The following is a 25,347-nucleotide window of genomic DNA, read 5'->3' on the forward strand; positions in this document are numbered from 1 at the left end:
AGTTCTCATTTACTTGAAGAATCCACATTGAAGCTCCATAAAGGAGATGCAGAATGATTTTCAGTTTGACTAAGGACAAACCCCCTGGAATATATTTGCATCCCTTAGAGAAGAAAAAGCCTTCAATTGCTGACCCAGCAGACTTTATTTTATTTATTGCAAATTTAAGATGGTATTGCCAGTTAAAATAGGAATTGAAAACCACAGCCAGGTATGGAAATTTGAAGACTTGTTCTAATTGAACGCTGTTAGTTCTCCAGATTGAGGAGGTAGTTTTCTTGGCTTTAGAGAAGATCATAACCTTTGATTTTGAATAACTGATCTTAAGTTCTTTATGTTTACATTATTTTGAGAAATGATTTAGGAGTCTTCTCAGTCCAATCTGAGTTTGGGACATAAGGATAGCATTATCCACATAGAGGAGTAGAGTTAGTGCCTTTGAGGATAAATACGGAGGGATGGAATTCTGCTGAAGAGAGGGCAGTTGCAAAGACATGCTAAGAGCCAGCCTTGCTTCACTCCTCTATCAAGATGAAATCATTCTGAAAGTTCTTCCTTTTCTCCACAGTGGACTTGAGCCCCACAAGAGGAGTAGAGATTTTTAATTAGCCAGAGCAATATTTTATTGATTGAAGTACGTTCCAATTTTCTCCACAGTCTGCTCCTGGGTATAGTGTTGTAAGCTCTCTTGAGATCTATAAATGCAACATACAGTTTACCTCTAGATGGGGAGGTGTATTTTTCAACTAAATGGGCTAAGATCAGAGTGGTCCTGAGGTGCAAAGCCCTTTCTGAAGCCAATTAGTTCCCATCCAAGGATGTTATTTGAGATTATCCATTCCTCTAGTTTGAGGTATAGATTTGAGTAATATAACTTTGCCACTGATGAAATGAGGTAGTTTGCTGAATCTGACACGGAGCCTTTCTTAAAGATTGGAATGATCATAGCATGTTTCCAGACTGGGGGAATCTTTCCTGATAGGTTGATTTCAGAGAAAATTGGAGCTAAAATCGTAGCCCATCGTGCTGGATTAGCCTTAAACAAATTGTTAGGCACTTAGTCCAAGCCTGGAGCTTTCCCTGAACATAAATGCTTAATTATGGAGATGACTTCCAGCTTAATGATAGCAGATCACAGAGAGAGAGAGAGAGAGAGAGAGAGAGATCAGCAGAGGTCAAGTTGCATGGCGAAGTATTTTCAGAGGAGAATATTTCCCTGAAAAATAGCACCCATTCCGAAGCAGAGGTTCAGAACGAGGGGGATGGTCTTCTATCCGAGTTTCTAGTGGTCAGTGACCAAAAAGAACTGGAATCTTTGTTATTTACAGCAGAAGTCAGGAGCTCCTATGTCCTATGTGTTTCTTCTCTTTTCTTTCTATTTATTGTGTTCCTATATTGGCCTTTAAGGTTCAGCAGTTGTACTTGAAAGGTTGTTTGCAGATAGAAATGAAGATGAAACTTTGAGCAGAGTTGATATAAGAGTATACAAGCTTTCAGTTAATTACAATTAATCCAACAGAATGGAAACTTTTCAAAATCTTGGAGATAATGGCTTAAATCATGTCAAGATTTCCTCAGGCAAGCTGGAGAGCTCAGTTTTGGCTGAGTTGTCCCTCCCATGGGAAACCTCCTTCCATAAGCTATTCCTCAGTGTCCCTGCCCCCCTAGCAGCATTTTGGGCTGCCACAGGGTGGAGCAATTGGCAACATACAGACACACACCCATGCCTGCAAAACTCTACCCAAGATCTAAACCATTGAGTTATGTGTAACTTGAGAACTTGCGTACTTCTACATTGGTGAAAGATAATCCCTTCAGAGAAATCAGTCTGTTTTGTATCTCTTTATTTTACCTCACGTTGCCTTAAATTCCAGGGACAGTATTTTTTTAGAAGAATTAGGGAGTGCGGAAGCCTGTCTAGCTGCCTAGTTAAGTTTCACCTTATTAAAATGCACTGCCTGTGCTTTCCTACCTCAGGATTTGAACTGAAAGGTACTAAGGGAATTAAAGAAAAAGCAGGATAATGACAAAATATGTTTCTAATTAAATGCAGTGATCTTTTCTAAGGCTCTCTGGCTCTTAAATTTGCTGATGTTTATGTCTGGAGGGCTCTTTAATGCCTTGGGGTATTTTCAAGAGGGAGAAGCCCTGCATACTGAATAGTTCCCTAAAAAGATGCATAAGTTCTGATTGCAGAAGTCCTGTGCTGAGTTGTTTCACTTGACAAATTTGTATGTTTGTGAAAGAAACAGTAACATGATGTTCCCATAAGAAACTTTTATTTTCAATATGAAGGATTATGGCCTAAGCAAACAGCCATTACTTCAGTAGAACTGGAACACTTCAAACAGGTTTTATCAGGGAATTTGTCACTCCTCTGGTATCTGTATTGTCAGGCACTAAATTGCAATTACAGTTTGAAGATTTTTTGGGGGGAGTCTTTCTTTAAAGCATTTTAAATGTTTGTACCTACAATCTGTTTATGAGACATTTTAGAAATACTGGCAAACCCCTTTTCCATTTATCAGAAAGCTAAATTCCAAATATTTTGTATTTTGAAGTGTTGAAAACCTCCAGTGCAAAATTGGGTGAATATGATTTATTGAAATCAACAGGAGGGAGGGAGGGAGGGAGAGAGAGAGAGAGAGAGAGAGAGAGAGAGAGAGAGAGAGAGAGAGAAGTTCTTTTCCTAGACTCTCAAAAGTTGGCATCCCATGCAAAATTCAAGAAAATGTGTTGAAGACCACAGATGTATTGAAATCAGGAGAAGAGCTGTTTTTTCCCCTCAGAATGTAACAAATTTTCAGATTTCCCCCTTCAGTATCTACAACCATAACCCTCTATGTTTTTGTTCTTCTGTTGTCTGCCAGAACGTTACATAGCTGTCAAGAAGCAGGACCAAGCATCTGTCCAACTAGTAACCATATCAAAAGATACGCTGCTGTGGAAGAGTTGCCCTTGTAGCTGCTGCTACTTGCTTGTAGACAGGCATTAGTCAACTCCCCGAGCAAGTGCTAAACCTGAGCGTGCAGTCTTTGATTTCTGAGGTGTGCTGTGGTGTTCACACTTGCTCAATGTGCCAGCTAGAATTATGACACACTTATAAAATCTGTAGCATTTCCACTGTAGTATGATGTGGCCTTTCACAAGGCTAGCGCTGTCGAAGGCAGTTCAGCCTATCTACTATCTGTAAATTGTATCTGGTCTCTGATGCATACAAATTCATTAATTTCAGAAGGAGCCGTATGCACAGTGTCTTCTGTTCCCTTTGTTAAAAATGTAAAGCACTTTCATTTCAAAGAAACTGTACCTGGCTTTTTTGAACAAATAAAGAATAAGAGAATGCAAGTTATCCTCTGAACAAAAAAATGTAAGCTGATGCTCAGGAACCATCTGTGAACTTGAGAGATGCTACTAATGGGGAATGCAATATATTCTGTCCCTTTGAAAGAGGCATTTCCTTCTTGCTTTCCTTGCAAGGGTTTTCTCCCTTGCATGCGCGGTTCCTGCTGCCTGCAAAAGGGTCTTTGGACATTGGTGTCTTGGTGGTTGTTTTCTTCTTCTTCTTTTGATTAAAGAATGCTAGCTTTGCATTTCAGGTGCAGCATTTAAAAATAGTGATGGAATCTTACCCTGCTGCTTTATAGGGGTACATGTGCATTTCTCTTTCTAGCCTCTGACGACCACCAGTCGCAACAACTCTGCTCAAACCTTTGCTGAGCTCAATTTTAAAAGGAAAGGATAGGAGAGATTTCAAGACGATGGGATCAGAAAGATACCTTTTAGAATCATAATCACTCTTCCAGTAGGATAAGCAAAACTCTCCCTTAAAGTAATAAACAGTGCTCAGAGTATGGTAGAATTGTGTAGCATTCTAGTACCTCACAACAGGTTGGGAAGTATTCTTGCTAATGATCAGTAATGGAGACCCATTAGGCTCTACATTAAAAGTCTGTAATGGTTTCTACACAGGAACAGGTTTGTTGCTTTTGTGACTGCTGATAACCGCACAAAGGCAACAGGGTGTGCACCTGGCAGGTTTCCTTGCTCCAGTCCACCAGCAGTAGCCATTCTCTCCCCCCACCCCCACTCCTGGGCCACTGGGGATTTAATTTTTTTAATTGGCAATTTGAATATTATTATATTGGCATAACAGTATGTATAAAAGGTTCTCTGAATCCCCGGCTGGCTGGCTTGCTCTTTTTTTTTTAAAGTAAGTATCTCTTTCTGTGCCCTTTTCCTTATATTGTGGAAAGGGCTAGAGACTTTTTAAAAATGGAAGCTGGGGATTCAGGGAACTTGTTACCCCTATTGGTATTCATTTGCTGATTTTAGAAAAACCAAAGAAGCTCCTGGTGGCAGAGGGAGGAAATGGCTGCTGCGGGGCCAGTGTCAAGGAAAATGGCTGACACATGGGCAGGAAAATCCAAACTTTCCCTCCCACACAGCAGCCATCCAAACTTTACTGTGATCTTTCCCAAAACGTTGCAGAAAAACAGGTTTAAGAAAGATTGGAGAAAAGCTGTGGAAATCCCAGGAGGCGCACAAGTACACCACAGTGCTGTGGTGAAGTAGGGAAAAGCCTGCTTCCCAACAGCACTGAACTCAGTGTGTTTCCTGCTGTGTGGTTATTATTGCCTATAGTTTGGATCTGGCAGAAAACATACAGAGCTCTGTTTGTGGAATGTGGCTTTCCTGCCTCTTCCTTCCTGCTTCTAGCCGCTCTCCCTTCTCCTGCCTACAAACATCTGTTGCTGAGGGTGGAATGTGGCACAGGGGTCTGCACTGCAGGCAGGAGGTGGAATACACACACACACACACGGAGTGAAGAGAAGTATGACTCTGTTTGCACAAGGAGAGATTCTGGATGTTCAGAAAGAAAAAGCCCAGATGTGATGCAGTGGAATTACATTCAACATTTCTAGAGACTTTAGTTTCTTAAATGCAAGGATATCTTACTTGAGGTGATAATCCTGCCTCTGCATCTTGAGGAAAACAAGACCTTGAGCTGTCGAGCACTGATATAAAGCCATTCCTAATTTCATAGAACTTCTTAAGGTAGATCCTTGCCATAAATGAATGAGCAACTGCCAGTGTAATCTTATGCCCATAGATGCATTTTTAAGAGCTACCTCAGCAGAGCTTTGGAAAGCAGTCAAAGATCTCAGTAATCAGTATACTTTTACTTATTTAGTTCACTTATCTTTTCTCTCTGGCTGAAATGTTTGAGGGTGTGTACAGTCATTAAAAGCATAAAACACATAGAAGCTAACAAAACCACTAAGATTACAATCCAGCAGAAGAGTGTTTTTATCAGTGGTTCTGTAACTCAAAAACATGAAGCTGGCTCCCCCTGCCCGCTCTGTTTATGGGAACAGATGAGCTTTACTTGCCCTTTTGCAAACTAACAGAGAAGTACCTTTTCTCAGGTAGATCATCTCAGAGCCATGGTCAAAAAGGCTTGGCTTCTTCCTCCAGCTATTCTAGTCACTTTTGATGAGGTACTTTTAAATAGACATTTATTTTAAAAAATATATTGTGTGCCTTTGTACATGTAACATCTAGGCCAGGAAGATAAGTGATGTTTTAAAATGTTTAGCTAACACAATTTTTAATTAACACCTATTAAAACATCACATCACTGAGCTGATGAGTCAGAGGAGATTTTGAAAGGCCTATCTGTCTCTTCCGATCTGTAGGAGCGAAATGGTGATAAAATGTGTTATATATTATCTTGGAAAAGGATATCTCTATACCATGTCTAAATGAGATGTCTTCAGAAAAGAAAAGAGAGAGAGTGCCTCTTTAATTAAAGAGGTACAGGTTGAATAGACTCTAAAATTCCCATATTCAAACCACAACTTTCGCTGACATTGAGAGTTGCCTGTCCTGAGCCAGCTTTCATCGTTTTAAAATGCTTAATATTTCCTGCCTTTACAGTATTTTCCATCCTACATATGTTTATTAGGAAAGAAGTCTCACTGGGATTAATGTCACTTATTCTCAAGTGTGTGCATAGGACTGTAGCTGTAGTTGTCAGTGAGAAAGATCTCTGTGTATTGCCAAGTTGAGCATGGTCAATGGGGACTGAAAGAGAATGACATGACAGCAAACTGAAATATATGCACAGTCTTAAGCACTCATTTTTCAGTGATTGCACAGTGTCAGAATTTTAAAAAAAGTTGTCCCAAGCCTTTAATTATTCATCTTGGGGGCAGAATACCTGTTTTGTAAATTTACAATAATAATGCTAGGGGTTCACACCCCTCCCCCACATGGCATATTTTGATTTGAAGGAAATTGTTCAATGATTGCTTAAGATTTTCACTTTTTAAAACTGGTTTTGAAGCATAAACATTAATGGCATGGGGAATGTCACTGAACATTTGCTTCCTTCCTTCATGTTATTATTCAAATGGTCAGTTTTACATGAAGCTGTCTGAAGTGCACCAGTTAATATCCAAAGGGTTTTTAAAAATGTAAAATACATTGTGAGTTTTTGTTATGCTCTTTAAAAATCCATACTAATGACTTTGAACTAGGATTGCCACCTGTCCGTAATGCTTATGTATTAGTATTGAGGAGCACCACCCATAACAAGTAGACAGTGTGTTACGGATGGGTTTTGTGCATGTGGTCTCTCGGTTCAGGTTTGCGCACCCAAACCAACTTCAGTCTGTTATGCCTTCCTTTTTGGATATATGGGTTGAAGAAGGAAGAAGGTCTCCTGCAACAGCAGTGCCAAGTATATGTTTATAAAAAGGCCAACACATGCTGTGATAAGGGCAAATTATTAGACACTCCAGGAGTAGGTATTGCTGTTTTGTTAGTCATACCCCCCACCAAAAAAACTTTTGGAAAATAAGGGGTTCTAATCACTATTCAGCATGGGGGTGACCCATTTTCCTCCTCAGTACTTCCCAATTCAGCTAATTGAAATTGTGTTACTAGAAACTGTGATTGCAGTGAGGCCTTCTAGTATCCTACTCCTTGTGCTCCATGGATGTGGTGAACAATTGGACTCCTAAACACTGGTCAGATTAAAAGGGGGCAATCCTACCTTGAACAAATTGCCACCTTCAAAATCCTGCAGCATTTCTTTCTTAATACAAAGAACGCTTCCAAAGCATACTGCTTTAGCCAAGTGTACATATAGTGTACTTTATAACTGCCAGCTAAATAGTGTAGTACTGTATCTCTACAAATATGTGGCCAGAAAGCATATGCATTGAATTAAGGCAGAATTTTCCACATAATATTGTGCAGGGATTGAGGGGGGTGGCAGCTGCTCTTTGTAGAGAACTAGAATTTGTCAGAATTGGATTTGCAGTCCCAGTTTGAATGGGACTAGCCATGATGTCTGAACTTGAACCTGGCTTACCAAGAGCCTGAGAGAGAGCCTTAGATTTCCACTGCTGTGACCCAGCTTTTCCTGCCCTCCCCTTCCAGTATCAGCAAAGAGATGGAGCCCTTCCTGAGCAGGACTCTTGCTCAGCAAGTGCTATGGATATGGAAAGGGACATGTTTTGTCTCCCTCTTTCATTTTTCAAAAGGGCCAATCCTGATCTAGCATTCCTCCCTTATGATAACATATTTCTGAAATCAATGCATGTATATGTAGATCTTCCCCCCACTCCTGCCTCCAGTGTTTCAAATTCAGAAAGTTTTAACAGTATTAACAGTAGAACCTGGGAAAGCAACCATTCACTTGAAAGCATTGCCTTTAGTGATTTTGATTTAACCCATTAGATCAAACAGTAGGTTTCTCAATCTTATTTGCTATTTTTTTTTTAACTGATGGGCTGTTTTGTTTTTCCCTGTTAAAAATAGCTGTTCACTTTTCCTGCATGGTTCTTGTACAGCCACATCTGCGAGAAGCATTGCTTTGATTTGTTTCACTTACCTGATGGTCTGAATCCATTTGACAGAAATTGAATTGTACCCCTCTTCTGTCTATGCATATTCTTGCTTGCATTGGTGTATACAATGAATAGATATTCATCTGAAGCACATCTCTGTCTGTTTGCTTGTTTTATATGCTTGTATCTAACAGAATTTTACTGCTCCAGGAAAAATGTATTGCATATAAGCCGTATACTAATGGATTGTTCTTTTATTTTGTATACTTACATTTGTTTTGAACTTCAGATAACACTCTGAAGACTAAGAGTCCTTAATGATTTCAAAATGTTAAAAAAAAAAGAAAGAAAAGCTGAACTGCTTTTTGGAATTGCAGCCAAAATACTCTAAACAAAATGCCAAGAATTTTGATGAGGAACGTGTCAGCACTGGGGCAGAGTCAGTGGTATCTACAGGAGTTGAGGCAGGGGTGGGGGCTTGCTTTGCCAGGGCCCATGTCAGATTGCCCCAGTCCCCTGCCCGCAGGCTATGCATCATGCTAATGTTAAAGATAACATGTGGGGAAGGGTGTATTTAATAGTAACAATTTGCATTTTTGAGCTGTTTATCCCTGTTTGCATGTTGATTTTGCTTTTTTAAAAAAGGACCCTGCATTAGATTTCAAATATGAAATTCGTTGTGCATCAGGATAGTATTGCAGGAAGGCAGATCAGGCGAAAATGGTGCTGAGTTTCTTAATTTAGTTTTATAATAAGAGAAGATGAATTTTAATAGAGAGTGCTCAAGCAATTGACTTTGTCTGTAAAATTAATAGAGTTGGTAGAATTGCCGGAGTAGGAAGGTGTTCACTCTAGAGTGTGATGTTCAGGACATACAACACCTGCCTGCATGTTACATCCTTATCAGTTGCAGTGGCCCTCGGTGCTAGGAAAAACTAGATAATCAACTCTAGCAAAAAACCAGCATAAGAATTTTTCTAATAAAATAATAAAGTGTAATAATTGTTTCTGTTTTCTTGGTCTGTTGGTCATGATTTACCTTCCTTTAATGTAGCTTTAAGAGTTAGCTGCAAAAAGAAAGCACAGCCTGATTTCTGATGGGTTTTCCTCCCTGCCTTTCACTAAGCAGGGTGATCTCATTAGAAATACATTATTCTAGTGATTTTTAATTTCAGTATGTGCTGTAAAAAAGGGTATTGCTATTAACTCAGCTATTATGCACTAGAGGGGGGGAAATCCCATTGAAGTTAAAACTGGCATGTTTAGGATCCTAAATGAAGAAAAAACCCACATTTTAAACAAGATTACAGCAGGAGAAGAATGGAAGTGGAACGGCATTATGTGAAACCTGTTCAGATTTTGCAACCCCAAGAGAGCTTTCAACTTCAAGGTCCCTTTCTGTTGCATTCTGGCTAAAGGTCCTCTAATGGATACTCGCTCCGATTTTTGGCACATGTCTGTGATCCTGCTTTAGGGAGATCTTCCAAGCTTTTTACTGTAAATCTTAAGAGACAGAATTCCACAGAACTTTGTTAGTCGTTTGGTACTCAAGGAAACATTGCTTGACTCGCCCTTCCCATGCTGTACAACATTTGAAATTCAGAAAGTTTGTGATAAGGCATTGGATCATACGTTAAAAAGAGGCTGGGGAGTCAAGAATTCCCAAGCACTTTATATCCTAGCTTCTGATATAACGAATTGATACATAATTCAGAACCTTGAAACCTTAAAGTTTAAATAGCCTTCTGATCTTAAGCACAGTTCACAGAGGCCTATTATGTGATGGTATGTGCCTTTCCAAATATAGCTGATAGGGAATAAGAGGGTTGGCCATTAAATCTTCATCCATTCTCAGTTTTAAAATTGGCTTGCTTTGATCTTAATGGGATCAAACATGTTGAGCACAATGTGAAGCTGCTTAAGAATATATATTGTCATGATAGCATAATCATGAGAAGCGTTTTGCAGAATAATAGAGAGATTGCTGTAGGTTGCTCGCATTAAGGGAGCTTTTAGCATTTAGTATGATTGGTAGCTTGTGGTTATTTTGAGGTAGATTTCTTAAGTGTTTCCTTAGGAAGTTCTTTATTTGGAAGAACGCCAAAAATGAAGGGAGGGGGTGTGTGACAGTGAAACATTCCTTGCTGAAAATGCTCTCGAATCTCCCTGTTCTCTGGAGGCATTGTTAGTATCCCAAAAAGTGTTGTTCCTGTTGATGATGTTGTTTGTCTAGCTCAACATTTTAGATGATCTCTCATTGACAGAAATAAAAATTGTGAACACGTTGGGTATTGGTGGGGTAACTGGGGTTTAATTAGACTGCATATTTTGTCTATCTGACCACTGTTTTCCATTGTAGCTTTGGGAATTGGTCTCATTTTTACCTTAAATTCTTTGGTATACTGTTTCCAATTCACTATGTACACTCAGCTCTCCTAGACAAAAAGCAGATATGAGCTTTGCTAGATTTCTGAAGCTCTGATAGTTAACGTCTACAAGAACTTATAGTAACAGGAACTAGTTAATAGCTTCCAATTTTTCTTGCTCTTCAAATGCAATTAATGCTGTGATTTTTCAGTGTGCTTTAAGTGTCATTGCTTAACAAATTGTCTTTCCTTTATCTTGTATATGGTGGGATCCTCGCTAGACAGAGGTAACAGATGGGGGACAGTTGTATAACTGGACCCTGGTGTGCTGTTGGTGGTGTTTCTTGTTCCCCAATACTGCTCCTAAACTTAAGCTTGCAACTTCTGTGCTTGCATGTTTTCATATACATTAACCACAACTATACTTAATCCTTTAATATTTTTTCTTTCCTGTGTGTGTGTGCGTGTGTGTCATCTTCTAATACTTCTGAAATAGTACCCGTTTAAAAATTTAGGCCCCACCTTCTAACTCACTGTATGCATCCTTTTCAGTCTTTAAAGCTGCAGAGTTAAACTAATTTGGTATGCCTATTTAGCATTTAATCCAGTGGGTGGGAAAACAGAAGGGTGTGCTGTCCTAATCAAAATGGCCCTGTCTGCAATAAAATTGGTAGAAGCATGCTTGTCCCACTGTGGTTCGCTGCAGATGTAATGATGTCAATCTTTTAACCATGGTAAAGAGATCAGGAGATCAGATATTCCCTTTCCTTCTTTGAAGCAATTTCTTCTGGGTCTTTCACATATGATGCGTTTAACCACATGATCACTTTAAATATGCACTGATACAAATGGTGAATGCCAATCAAGTTCCCTTGAAATTATAGCCACGTAGACTGCTCTGAAGAGATAAGGGAGAGTTGGAGGGATGCCATGGAGGAGGCCGTGCCACTGTCACAATGAGTGGTTTCAGGAGGGGGCCATGTTTTAGCATGGCTTGAATCAGGGTAATATAAAACCATAGTTAATGGCAGCCACTGCAGCCCACCTCCAGTCTTAGCCCTGCTTAAGAGATGGGCAGCATTATATCTGTATTTGAGCTTGTATTGCTAAAGAAGCAATTGCTTTGTAAAGCTTTAGTGAGAAACTTTTTAAAGTATGTGCTGAATTGTTGCTGTTGAGCTTATGCAGAGCATAGGCCCTTGATGCCAAGCACTAATAATGTTGTTTTAATTAGATCCACCAAACTGTGAGTGAAATTCCTAGCCAGGGAGAGATCTCTAAATAGCCTGCCTGCTCTCCGACCCACTTGGTTTGCACTAAACCACAAGGCACAGTCTTGAGTTGACTGTTCTTAGGTGGCAGGTGCATTGCAACAGACAGAATAAGGCTTTTGATTCTAAACATTTGATGATCAATAAGCATCTTAAAGGCTGGAAAGGTATCTTGTATGATAATAGGAGGAAAACAGATGGTTAGAGGCAACGATACTAAACATATAAAAACTGGCTTTGTTTTCACTGCTTTTTGACTGAATTTTTTTTTCTTTCCCCTTGGAAATGTGGTGCCTTGGAATTTTTTTTGAAATAGAGAATCTCCCAGGAAAGAGAGAAGTTTGCAGATGAGGACAGCATATTCTATGCACTTGGAGAATGCGGTTTGATCTCCTTTTCAGATTATATCTTCCTCACTACAGTCCTTTCTAGTAAGTACATGGCTTCTTTGTCATTTTCATGTAGCTGTTATGTTCTGTTTTTTTTTTTAATCCTTAAGGGATTGCAATGAATAGTTGCATGGTTCAGTTACTTTCTTAGAAAGGAACTATCTAAACTTGAACTATTTCAGTTCTCATTGTATGCCATATATGGTACATAGTGGTGTGACAAGATCCCTTGTTCACAGGTTACAATGAACATTCATGCAATGGTTGTACAGTGTACATTTCTCGTGTTACATCCAACACACCTACAGGTGAATGTTCATGCAGGTTTTATTTTAAAAGTGAATGTACGTTGGCTTTTTCTTACAAACTGGTACTTGCACATATATGCAAGCTGTATTTGTGAATAGACTTAAGGATGACTGAACAGGCAGGAAGGGTGATGGGGTCCCCCCAAAAGTGTTGGGTATGTGATATTCAGATGGAAGTGGAGAATTTGTAGTGCTGCCTCCATTCACAGTAGAAAAGGATTATTTAAGTGGCTGAGAGATGTTTGCCTGACCGCCCCCCCCTGGGAAGTTTCATTGGTTTCAAAATAGCTGAGTTAAAGAAACGAGTGTTTAATAGTCCCTTGGCAAGAAAAATACTGTAAGCACAAAACATTCTTTCTTGTTCTTGGGGGCCCACAGTGCACATGTGCACAGCACCACTAAAAAAAAGCCAGGTCAATAAACCTGGGTGGGGGAAACAGCAACTCTTTGTGTACTTTCCTCATGATCAACATGCAGAGTGGAAAAGTGTTTACCCAAGTAAATAAGTATGAAGTAAATATAATGTGTTACAGAGCTGCCTCATAACTTAGAGAAGTCCCCATTCAGGATTCCATTTGGATACTCCAGAATCAATTCGTAGGGCTCCACTGCTTACCATGATACTATGAATACAGTAATTCCAACATAATCTGAATAATATAAATGGGAGCCATACAGAAGGTTGTGCGGGATTTATTTGGGATATATTACAGGAGCATCCACAGATGACCATTTGGATATAACATTTCAGCAGTGAGCATTGTCCAGGTTGCATTTGAGAATGAACAGATGAATGATGGAAGCTTCTTAGTACGGGGAGCATCTCCAAGTTTGGATGAGATTACCCTTAACTTCCTCTTTGAGAAAAATGCCTTCCAGGAAAGAACCATGTACCTACCCATCAAGTTGAGATCAGGGTATTTGTTAGATGCTCAGTTAAATTATGCCAGGGTTTGATTTGGCCATGAAGGTAGTAGTCTTCAGCCCATGGCTGAGGATCTTCAGGTGGGTTGTGATGCCTCAGCTGGTGTTTCATGATACCCTATAGAGCCTCCATATTGTGTTTGCTACTTTGGGCAGGACATACTGCTAATGTGCAGGGCTTTTTGGGGGGGAAAAGAGGTGGTGGAACTCACGACCACACAATAACGTCAGTTTGGGTCAGCTGGAACAAGGGGGGAGTTTTTAAAAGTTTAAATTGCCCTTGGTGAAAATGGTCACATGGCCGGTGGCCCCGCCCCTGATCTCCAGGCAGAGGGGAGTTTAGATTGCCCTCCGCGCCACGGCTACGGCGTGGAGGGCAATCTAAACTCCCCTCTGTCTGGAGATCAGAGGCGGGGCCACCGGCCATGTGACCATTTTCAAGAGGTGCCGGAACTCCGTTCCACCACGTTCCAGCTGAAAAAAAGCCCTGCTAATGTGCATATGCTATGTCTCCTATGTCTCCTGCCCCTCTTTGCGCACATGAAAGATGGCGAGGCAGGAGCATTCAGTGACAAAGGGGCATCCTTCTTGGCATATTCAACATCACTACATACACCTGGCACATGGCCTATATTTCCTGTACCTAACTGCCTTGGTATGCTACCTGCATCCCTGGCCTTGATGAGGGTATAACTTTGCCTCCCCCTTTTTACTGTTACATGACTGTGTTATGTGATTTTATTTTATTCGTCACATGCATGCAACTCAGTCTGATCCATTCTGCCCCTTGGGGTGAACCTGAATCTGGAAAGGTTGAAGACCTTTAACATAATGCTATGAATTGAACTGTTTTTCTTTGCTCTTATAGCCCTTGCTAATAGGTCCTGAACTGTGATAACCCAATTAGTAACTGCTTGTAATAAAATAATTACTGACTGCTTGTAGTAAAGCTGTTAGGAGCAAAACAAATAGAATGTTAATTAATACAATATTGAGTAATGGAATGCTAATGAACGGCTTACTTGTAACTGTGGCATGTTTTTTAAGACCCCAAATTAATGCAAGAACAAACATACTTGAAAGATGGGTGCATCTTCTGTTACCTTACTGATAGAATCCTCTGCAGAAGGAGAGTGATTGCAGCTGGTGGAACAGCAATGTGAAAACCTTGAGTGTGACAAAGTCAGCCTGATGCTGCTATATTAAAGTTCATTTTTTATCCTGTAAGTTACGATTTTTATGCCACCCAGCCTAACTGTGCAATTGCTTGAAACCTAATTACAAGCAAGGAAAATTTAAATGCCCGACACTAAGATATTTGATGCTATCTGCTGCCATTGCTTTGCCAGCACCCTCCCTCATCCTTCTGTGTATCAGCCCATCCCTTGTGATGCTTACTCTAGAAATTGTGGTTTCCCCCCAACCCCCACCCCAGCGGGCCTCCTGCACAATCCCTGGAGTAGAGTTATGAGGAATAAGTCCAATAAGCCTGAGGAAATTGGTTCTGGTTATTATTTCGGCTGTTAACAACAGTGTTCATCAGCTGTCCCAAGTTTAAATCAAACTCATTTGCAATTTACAGGCGTGGAGCTGTTTGCATCTTGCATAGAAAATGAAGTCTGTCATATTTTATGAGTAATTTTCTTCTCTCATGTGGTCTGTTTTTCGTCGTCTGAGGTGTGCTTCAATGGAAAAATAATTCCCCTTGCCGATGTAAAAAAAGCAACATCATTATATTAATAAGCATGAGTACTTCTGTTAAAAGGCTGCTCTACCAAAATGTCTTGGAAGGTGGCACACTGATTTCATTGATTTAATTGCTCCCCAACTTGCTCCCCTAGGGATTTTTTTATCCCTAGGAATTTCTTCAGTGATGTGGTGCAAGATGAAAAATAGGTGAAATTTCCTTTTTACATTATTAAACATAGGGTGTGAGAAAATGGCATTTTACCCATTTTACCAAGTGTTTGGAATGGCAGTGGTAGGACAGAGGTTTTTTGCTCTTGTGTTTGCAACCTAGTCCTAAGCATATTTACCAAGATGTCAGCTGCTCTCAGGCTGCTTCTTCGCTATGACTCTTCTGTACCGCTAAAGGATTTCCTTTGACAAGCAGCTGGAAGTGGAAGTGAAACTGTGCTTCCACACTGGAATAAATATAGCACTACATTCCTCATAGAAATCCAGCAGTGTTTATGTTGAAGCAACGTAAGTTCTGTTCCGCAAAGGTCCCATTAAATTTCATTACTTACCTCTTTGTTTAACAGTAGGAGCACTTCTATTTCTCTGTGCTCAGTTATTTCCTGTTAAGTCCCCAAAGTTACACCACTCCTAAATGGATCCTTAATCAGTTCCTTTTCTGGAGCGGGCTAGGCTTTGATTACCATTTCCCCCTGTGTAGCTGGCATGATTGATAGTTCATTTTTCGTTTGTTTTATTTTTGTAATCCTATGATTTCAGTAATAAAAGTAAGAAGAATGATCAAATAATTTTGCCTACAAAGAGAAATGTAGTAGTTTTTTGTGTAGATACGCTCCTGTTTTATGGATGCTTCCCTTAACCTAGTTGTTTGTATAAGGATAAAACTTGTATTTATTTACCCAATGGCATTGTTTATGAAAATGTCCTTGATATTGACTGAACTAATCTCATACTGTGTAATCCGCCCTAAGTCTCAATGAGGATGGCGGACTATTAATGACATTAATAATGATGATGATAAAGATCATGTTAACACTGATTGGCCTTGCTGAGCTGATACGAATTTCCACCAGAGACCTAAGTATCAGCCAGGTATCGGTGTAAAATGTTTGTTTGTTTGTTTTTGATTGTGGTGTGTGAAATAATAATAATAATAATAATCAGCAGCAGCAGTTTGGTCATGCTCAGTCAAGCAATGTAGTGGCTTCAGTAGTATTGATAACATTTCTGGCCATGTTAGGGACTGCAATCTTGAATATATTTCATCAGTAGGTTAATCAGCTGAAGTTTTAGTTAACCTTGTGGTACTCTCTTCATGGCTCACAGAGAGCCACATTTGCAACTGCTGTCAACCAAAAGAACCACATGACTACTTTGTATGTCACCCCACCAACCACACACACAGAATAATATCAGTTCTAAATATTAATATTAAATATATTACCAGACTACCCCTATGCATGTAGGGATGTCTCTCCCCGCCATTACTGAGCCAATACTTCTTTATCAGGAGTGAGGAGAAGGGCTTCCCCCTATGTTCTTCTGCTTTCTCCTCAGCATGAGGCAGAGCATCTCAGGCTAGAGAGTGAGATTGCCAAGAGGCCCAGAGAACAGCAATCTGGCAGTGAAATGAGAGGAATAAAAACATCACTGACCCACCCTGGCCAGCTTGCTCTTTTCCCAAGTGGCTGCCATGGTGGTGGTGCTTTTACTCCCTCTTGCCTGCAGCATACTTGCTCTCCTCCCAATAGCTGTCTTGGTACTGAGATGAGAGTGGAAAGGTTACAAAGTGGTGGTGGGGGAGCTAATGGAGAAGATGGGCATGTTGCTTCCATTGCTGGTACAGAGCTCAGGGAGGCTCTCAGCTTACCCAATCTCCCATAACATCTGTTTCAAGGTGCAGACTGCATGCCAGCCATAAGTCCTACTGAGCAATGGCCCTGCCTGCTTTCCTGGAACATAGGACATGTGCCGCATTGGGGGAATGGCGCTCAGACAGGCTACAAGTGGCATTCTAAAGAGTACCATATGGCTCCCAAACCTCTTAGTATCACTGATTTAACTAACTGGTGAGGCTACACTGAAGTACATGCTTGTTTAGTGCATTATGGGGTCTGTTCTGATAACAGCTGATGAGCAAAAATGGGGGAAATGCTCTGATTAATATTTCATGTGCTATGGCAGGGTTCTTGTGTCTCTTGGCTGCTATCTACAGTCTCCTATCAGCAACGGCAGATTTTGGACAGAAAATAACTGTGGGCAAGATTTTAATACATTCATAATAATATTGATAACTTTACGACTCCAGTGAAGACTCTGTGATCATTCACCATGCATTCCTGAGAATTTTTAGGCTTTTGACGAGGCAAGCAATGGGAGCCTTTGGCAAGCACTTCCCTCTGTTATGGAAGGAAGCGGGGGAAGGTGGTTTTCCTTGCTAGGAAATTCCCTTAGACCAAGGGTTCCCTGGAAAACGCCTGATAACCAGCTGCCACCACTCAGGTACCTCCTGAAAACATCTAGTCAGACCTGCTAAGATGGTATTCTCCAAGCACAGTACTAGACCAATAAAGAAGTAACAGGGTGGAAACCCTGGACAATATCTTATAGCAACTATGTAGCATCCATGTAGTCAAGCTGGCAGGGAAGAGACTAAGAGATATCCCAGAGAAATATATTATGCTAAAGAAAGCCAAAAATGTCTTTATAAAATGAAGGTTTATTGTAGAAAAACAGGGAATGGAAAGAATGGTTGGATTCAAAAGGTATAAGAATGAGGACAAAACAAAAATACTGTGAAGATCACACAATCTCTCAGCACAGAGTCTTTCAAATAAAAATAATAAACTTCATCTAACTCAACTAAGTGCCCTGACCCAGATAGCCCAAGCAAGCCTAATCTTGTCAGATCTTGTAAGTTAAGCAGGGATAGCCTTGGTTAATATATTGGATGGGAGACTGCCAACAAAAAACAGGGCTGCAGAGGCAGGTAATTGCTAACTACCTCTATTATTTTTTATTTTATTTTATTTATTAAATTTTTATACTGCTTCTTTTCAGTTAAGATCTCAAAGCAGTTCACAACAATTACAACAGTTGAAAACAGTACAAAAATATAATATTCAATAAAATCTAAAAGCCTAATATAAATAATTTAAAAATACTCTAGTCCCAACCCCAGCCTATAAAACTCTGTGAATAACATAAAAATTGCAGGTAGATAAAAATGCACAACAATTTGCTATATTAGATAGCAAAGACACACCAGAATAGTTCTGCCTTACAGAGTTTCCAAAACTCATGCTGAGCATGAGTGCCTTCTGACAGTGCATTCCAAAAGGAGGGCACCACAGTCATAAAGGCCCTCTTCCTGGTGGAAGAAAATCCTGCCATCTCAGGGGCAGGAACCACCAGCAAGCTGTGTGAATATGAACGAAGCAGGCAAGGGGCAGGGGTCATAATGGGAGAGGTGGACCCAAAGTTATGACAGTCCCAGACTATGTAGGGCTTTAAAAGTGAAGACCAACACCTTGAATTGGATCCGGAGGCTAATTGGTAACCAGTGCAGCTGCTTCTGATTCAGTGTTATATGAGTTGACCATGGCAACTTCATCAGCAACCTAGCAGCTGTATTCTGCACCAACTGAAATCTCCAGAGCATCTTATGTAGAGTGTGTTGCAGTAGTCTAAACGAGAGGTGACCGTCTAAAGGATCAATGTGGCCAGGTCAGATTGATATAGGTATGGGGAAAGCTGTCAGGTCTGGTGAAGATGAAAAAAATGCTGTTCTAGCCACCTGTTTGTCCATGGAAAGTTCAGAATCAAGCCAACCTCCCCCCCCCCAAACTCTTCACGGAGTCCACAGCAGAAAGTTGGGCTCCATTGAGTAATGGGAGTGACAAATTCCCCACAGCCAAAGTCCTTCCCAGCCACAGGACCTCAGTTTTCAAAGGAATTTAACCCTCAGCCAGGCATCCAGACATTAGGCTAAGGAAGAGATACCTGCTTCTGGTTGCTTATCAAGTAGAAGGTAGAATTGGGTGTTATCAGCATAACTCCTAACAACATCCACTTGAGGGCGCATATATAAATTAAAAAGCATTGGTGACAAGATAGATTCCTGTGGAAACCACAGTGTAGTTCCCATCGGGATGAATCCTCATCTGCAATGACCAATTGAGCGTCCCTGGAAGAAAGAGGCAAATCATTGTAAGGCAGTAGCTTCTACTCCCAGTGAGGCTATGCGGTCCTCCAGGACCAAATGGTCAACTGTGTCAAACGCTGCCAACAAATCTAATAAAATCAGCAGTGCACAACCACCCTTATCTATCTGAAGCTGGATGTCATCAACCAGAGCTGTCAAAGCAGTCTCAGTCCCAAAACCTGGCCTGAAGCCAGAGTGGAATGGATAAAGAACTGATGTATAATTCAAAAACCACTGAAGCTGGTCAGCCACCACCCTCTCAATAACCTTACCCAGGAAAAGCAAATTTGACACTGGGTGGTCATTTGCTAGCTTCCCTTTATCTAAGGAAGGCTCTTTCAACAGAGGTCTACCCCCTCTTTGAGGGAGCTAGGAAATTTACCTGAGGTGAGGGAACAGTTAATAATAGCTTGTAAGGGACTTCCCACCACATCTCAGCAAAATTTAATTAGCCAAGAGGAGCAGAGGTCCAACGAGCAGGTGCTAGGCCTTACAGCCATCAGGGTTCTGTCAACATCTGTGGAGGTAAGTGAAGGAGTCTAAGAATGGACCCAACAATGCAAATGGAGCCACTGGTATGCTACTAGCAACAGACTTGGGCAGCCAGGTTGGTACAAAGCACAGAGACTTTATCTGTAAAATAAGTCACAAATAAGTCACAGCTGAAAATCAAATCGTCTACCATTTTAGACTTTGTAAAAGGAGTAGTTAGCTGCTAAATCAATCTAAACAATTGAGCTGGGCACAAACTAGCAGACGTGATGGAGGGGGGAAAGTGATTCTTCTTTGCCCCCTTCACCACCATTTCATAGGCCTTCAAGTGAATCTGTGACAGAATGGGCATTGAATGCAAGGCTTACCAACTGCTGCATCCAGAGAGAGGCAGGTAGAGGGTTAAAACAACTGGCTGAAGGGAGATCTTGTAAGTTAAGATTGACATACTGCTCCTCCCTCTCTGTGATTGGCCAACAAGAAGGTAACAAATTGGGGCTAACAGGATTGTCAGGAAGGAAGTCATGCTTGGAATCTGACCATGGAGGATCAGACTGAGATGCCTCTGTGTGAGGAAAAGGGGAGGATAGTTTGCACTTACTGTGACAGCTTATGGTTGATAAAAAGCATTTAGTTGAAGAACTAAAATGATATTACTCAGACCAGCTAGAACTGGGAGTGTATGGTTGGCAGAGGAAATGGGTAGTAAAAAGAGATTCCCCTTCAGCCAAAAGAACAGGATTATGTTTTTAGAAGAATAATAATTCCTGCCCGTTGTTTTGAAAGAGGGTTTTGACTTTGTGGAGTACCCTTGGTCTGCAGTAAAAGGAAAAGAGTGCCGTGTATGGAAGTCTGCACATCTAAGCAGTGAAGTGAAATCTCTGAAGGAACTTTGCTTTAAGTAACTTAAGTCTGTAGCTACCAATTTAAACTCTGTAAATATTTGAAACTAAGTTTGAAGAAGACTATTGTGCCTTGTGCTAGTGAAGTGTTCTGATCAACAAACCAAAATTTACCTCAGCTTTCCTTTCCCTGCCTATCTTCTTAATAATCTGCTGTTATCTTTTTGAACTTTTCTTAGTCTCTAGTACCATTTCCTTTTAAAGGAGTGTGGGCTTCTGCTTTTCCTCTACTTAAACTTGGGCTGGGTAATAATCCAATTATATACGTACTGGAAGTGTAGAACAACCCAAATACACACTACCTAAGGCTTCTCAGCCCTAGTAAATAACCTCATCGGTTTTGGGGGGGAAATCTACCTCACAGTGGGGGAGATTGCTGGGACAGGCAGCACAGGCCAGAGTCAGTCCTGTACAGTTTAGAGCCCTATAACGTTCTCATGGTCTCATAACAAGGCTGGCGCCATTTACACTCTAGCCGTCTTAATGACTCTTAGCCTCTCTTAGCTCCTCTTTACACCACTGAGCCACCGAGGGTGAAGAGGGTGTCGAAGAGCAATTCTATCGATGGCCTCCTGAAGACTCTTATTCCAGGACTCGGTAAGCCCATCAACTGAGCTGCCAGTAGACCCTGATAAAATCCCATAAAGCATTCAAGAATCCATTAGGATCCATAAGTCTCCACAGGCAAGCATAAATCAGCTTGTTGCCCAAGCAGGAGGGGGCAGCTAACATCAATCCCACCCTAATGAGGAAATTATCTAACCATAGCACCGGTTCATGCATGGGAGTCGACACAACCTGGGAAAGACCCAATATCACCATGGCAGCTGTAAAGCCTGTGCTCCCCTTGACAGGACAGCTTCTGCGTGGATGTTGGAGTCCTCTGGGATCACTGATGTGGAGAACTGCAACACCCAATCAATAACAGCCTCTGACAGCCTCAGCAGGGTTTCAGCTGGTGAACTGGGCAGTCGGTACACCAGCAGAACATCCATTCTTTCCCCAGCTTCCCACACCAGGCTTATACATTATATGTCAGAAATCTTTGGCGCAGGGACCTCTCAGAAGAGAAAAATATCTCAGAGAAGTATTGCTACCCCCCACTTCTGTTTGAAGTTGATGAAGGACAAAGTAACCTAGTGGTGTTAATTGCATGAGAGGGACCACATCCTCCTCACTTAGCCAGGTCTCAGTTACACAAGCCAGGTTAGAATTGTCTCTCCTAATAAGCTCCCAGAGGGTATCAGTTTTGTTCTTCACTGACTGGGTATTACACAACTTCAAACTGGAAGAGAAGGAAACACACTGGGCCTGACCATCATCATTCTGAGGGAGCCAAGCATATCTATATATCAGTGCACTTCTTTGAATTCCATACCTCCTCCCACAGCCATGCCCCTCCACTCCAAATTGCTGTGAAACTCTGATCCCAGGGACACATGCCATCTCACAGGCCTGAAATGTATACAGCTCGAGCTAAAGTGCTGCTGAGCAGCAAAGTGAGGCATATAGTAAGTTAGTGCCATTTCAAGCAGCCTGCAGCATAGGCAGGATTTCTCCCTTTCTCTCTGACAGTGTAGGCCCCTGGACGCAGGCACTCTTATAGACGATGGTGGGGCTAATCCGCTGGCTTCTCTCTGCACAGGCAGGAGTTTGTTCTCTTCTCTGTCTCACCCTCTGGCCTTTTGGCTTGAAAACGGGGGTTGCCATAAGTCACCTATGATTTGACAGCACTCTCCAGTATCTACTACCACCTCAGCTAAGTATACTGTACTTAGACTGTAGTAGGCTCCTTAGAGCTTGTACAGAGTTCCTTTCAGTACCAAGATGGTGGAAGAGTCCTTAACTCCTGCCCACTGATCTTGGGGTCTCTAGGTGTCAGGCTATTCCAAAGTGGGAACAAAAGGAAAGTCCAGAGCTCCCAGGTATTTATGGGAAACGAAATCTGACCTAAGCCAGCCTCCTTTGTAATATTGACCAATGGGTTTAACCAATCCCAAGTAAGCCACCTCTTATATCAGAGGCTACTGATACCGATTAGAAAATTCCCAAAATAATAGCCACACCCTATTAAAGTTTTTGTACTTCCATGACAAATAGGGTATCTGGCCCAAACCAGTTGTCCTTTATTTAAAAAAGTATTAAGTTGGCAAAAGTAGGCCCAGTGGCTTGGCTACGAAAGAGCTGTTCTCATGTAAACTCCAGGGGTCCAGGATTCCAGATGCTCTAGGTGGCACTCTTGAGCCATAGGGAGTTTAGGGGTTTCTGTCGCACCCACTACACTGGGTCCAGAATTTGCTATGGAAGTGTTCTTATAATTTTATTTCTTTATTTTAATATACCTCTGAAGGCCAGTCAGTAACTGAGGTAATGTTGCTAGAAGTTAATGCTTGAGCTCTGATTTAGGACATTGTCTCTTATCTCTGCTCTGCAGCTAGAAGTGATAAACCATTCAACTGTATTTAACCAGGTTAATTAATTTAACCTGATAAATCTTCATATTCTCAGGAAATTGTTTCTCTCCCCCTCCAACTAGAAGTTGAAATGCTATTTAAGAATCCAGCTAGAATTCACCCCTTGCATTACCTAGGGTACTAAATGTTTGCCCCAGTAAAAATTACTTAAGTTACCTCCCTGATTTCCAGGAGATGACAACCAGATAGCTGCTAGTGGTTCCTGAAATCTTCAGGTTGTCTTCAGTAATACCTACAGTCATTATCAAGAAGTTTCCTACCAATGTTAACCCTACCAATGACAGTGGGATTCAGGCAGAACTGCTTGTCTTTCTGTTTTTACAAATAGAATTTTCTATTCTTCAGTTTCTAAGGTTGGCTTTGGGTTGTATTTGCTACATTATAAGGTGTGGAGGTTTTGCATGTTTAGCACCACACATACAATCACAACTTTAAATCATTTTCTTTGGTGCATTCCAGTACCAGCATATGGCTTAATGCTTGCTGAAAGATGTGGGCTGTTTTATTTCAGACTGCTGTTGGTTTATTTCAGACTGCTGTTCACATGATGGTATCCTCCCCCAACCCTTTCCCCTGTATGAAAAAGGCAAGGAAGAGAATTCAGCTGGACCCCTTTTCCTTGGCTTCCAGATTTTTTTTATGTGATGGGAGCATTCAGTCTTGTATTCCCATTTGTGGCCTGAAGCACAACTTTGTCCATGTTAAGTTTCTATCTGTGCTTAGAATTATTGCGCTTACACTTTCCAGGAGCCGTTTTGCATATGAATCCAAATGATACAAGCATTAACCATTCCATTGACATCAGTTGAAATGTTACATTTTATTTCAATGTGGGGGTTGGAAGTACAATATTATTATTAAAATTGCCAGTAATGGAAGTTTTACATTTCATTGAATTGTAAGTTTGACTTGCAAAGGAGCAGTTTCCTGTTCGCTTTTACATTTTGTTAACATTATAGTATGCCAATACATTGTTTGGGGTGCTCAAATTTTAGAACAAGTAGAGTGCTGATTTAGTTTCTGCTTGAGGGAATGTTGAATTAATACTTTGTCAGTGGAAAACTGTGACCTATTTTATTTGGTATACTACAATGATGCACAAGAAAATAATTACACAAAGAACAACTAAAACCAAGACACTGCAAAACCAGCCACAGTAACAGTGAGAAAACAATGAAAAATAAACACAGCAACAATAAAAGTACCTCTCACTCCTGGTTTAAGTGGAGAGGCTTGCCATTTTTTTAAAGCTTTGGGGGCTTATACTAGACACAGTTGTGCACTACTCCAGACTTGCAGCTAGGGTTTATTTATTTAGCACACTGTTATCTCTCCCTTCTTCCCAAGAGCTCAGAGCAGTATATACATTATTTCCTCCTCTTCCATTTTTTCATCATGGCACCTCTGTGATGGGCTTAGAGAGAATGACTGGCTCACAGGGTGAGGCTTCAAACCTTTGTCTCCCAGCTCTAATATGACACACAAGTTGCTGGCAACTTAAAGTCTGTGTTTCAGTTGCAATCCCCAGAAAAATCTAATCTTATTGTTTGCCTTCCTCCTTTTTTGGTGGCTACTGCCATATCCCCACCTCCAACACTGGGTCTTTTTTACATGGAGGAGGCAGGAGCTACGGGAAAGGAGATACTGGTAGAGGAGAGAGCACCGCCTCCTTGTTTCTGCAACCAGTATCACAGTCTCTTACATATTTCTAGCATGACTTGACCACAGATGAATTACTTCCACTCTCCAATAACCGCATATAAATTGTGCCTTTCATCCTCTCAAATCTTTATTCCTATTTGTTCCAAACTGCAGAGGCAAGTGAACATTTTGTTTGTGTTTCCTCATGATTTTTCCCTGATGTGTTTAGCAGTTTCTCAGCGTCTCTGTAGAAAATGTCACATATAAAGATGTAAATTGTAGTAAAGACAAGCCCTCCTTAGCTATTATGGAAAATGTGCTGCTCATTTCATTGGCATGTATGGTCTCCCCCCCCCCCCCCGGCACATCAGCTATGGTCAAAGTTTGAAGAAGCAGCAGGGTATCACCTCATTTTACACATTAATGTTAGTTTTCTCGTGTTGGGAAGATGCTGTTGGAACTTAGCCCAAAGCTTCCTCCCTGTGACCTTGGATGAACATCGGCTCCTGAACAAGCCCAAGATATAGTTGGTTGTTTTTTGTTTGTTTTTTAGTTTTTCTTCTATTGTTTTTTGTTTGTATTTCTTATTATTGTTTCAAGTTGCATTTGGTCAGTTCAGGAAGAAAAGCGGTGAATAAAAATGCTAAGAATAAGTTGAATTTTAAGTTTCTTTTCTGTTGTATACAGATTTTTAAATGTCACCTTGTAGAGATTCTTGGTAAGAGATGTCTGCATTTAATCTTCATGGAAGCCTTTCTCTGGTCTCATTTGATGGCTTTGGGCAAGTTACTTTTTCAGCTTCTCATCTGCTGCAGAATT

The 25,347-nt window shown here is 40.9% G+C and overlaps 1 protein-coding gene across 1 annotated transcript in view; it reads left to right on the forward strand.

The window, feature by feature from the left end:
• The window catches only part of MICU1 (mitochondrial calcium uptake 1), a 171,185-nt gene that overhangs the window by 73,956 nt on the left and 71,882 nt on the right, over positions 1 to 25,347 (forward strand). The window contains exon 6 of the mRNA XM_054983650.1: positions 11,813 to 11,927. Within this exon, the coding sequence (XP_054839625.1) occupies positions 11,813 to 11,927 (115 nt within the window). The remainder of the gene's footprint in view (positions 1 to 11,812; positions 11,928 to 25,347) is intronic.

The sequence above is a fragment of the Eublepharis macularius genome, chromosome 6 (genome assembly GCF_028583425.1).
Source record: "Eublepharis macularius isolate TG4126 chromosome 6, MPM_Emac_v1.0, whole genome shotgun sequence".
Taxonomy (NCBI): Eukaryota; Metazoa; Chordata; class Lepidosauria; order Squamata; family Eublepharidae; genus Eublepharis; species Eublepharis macularius.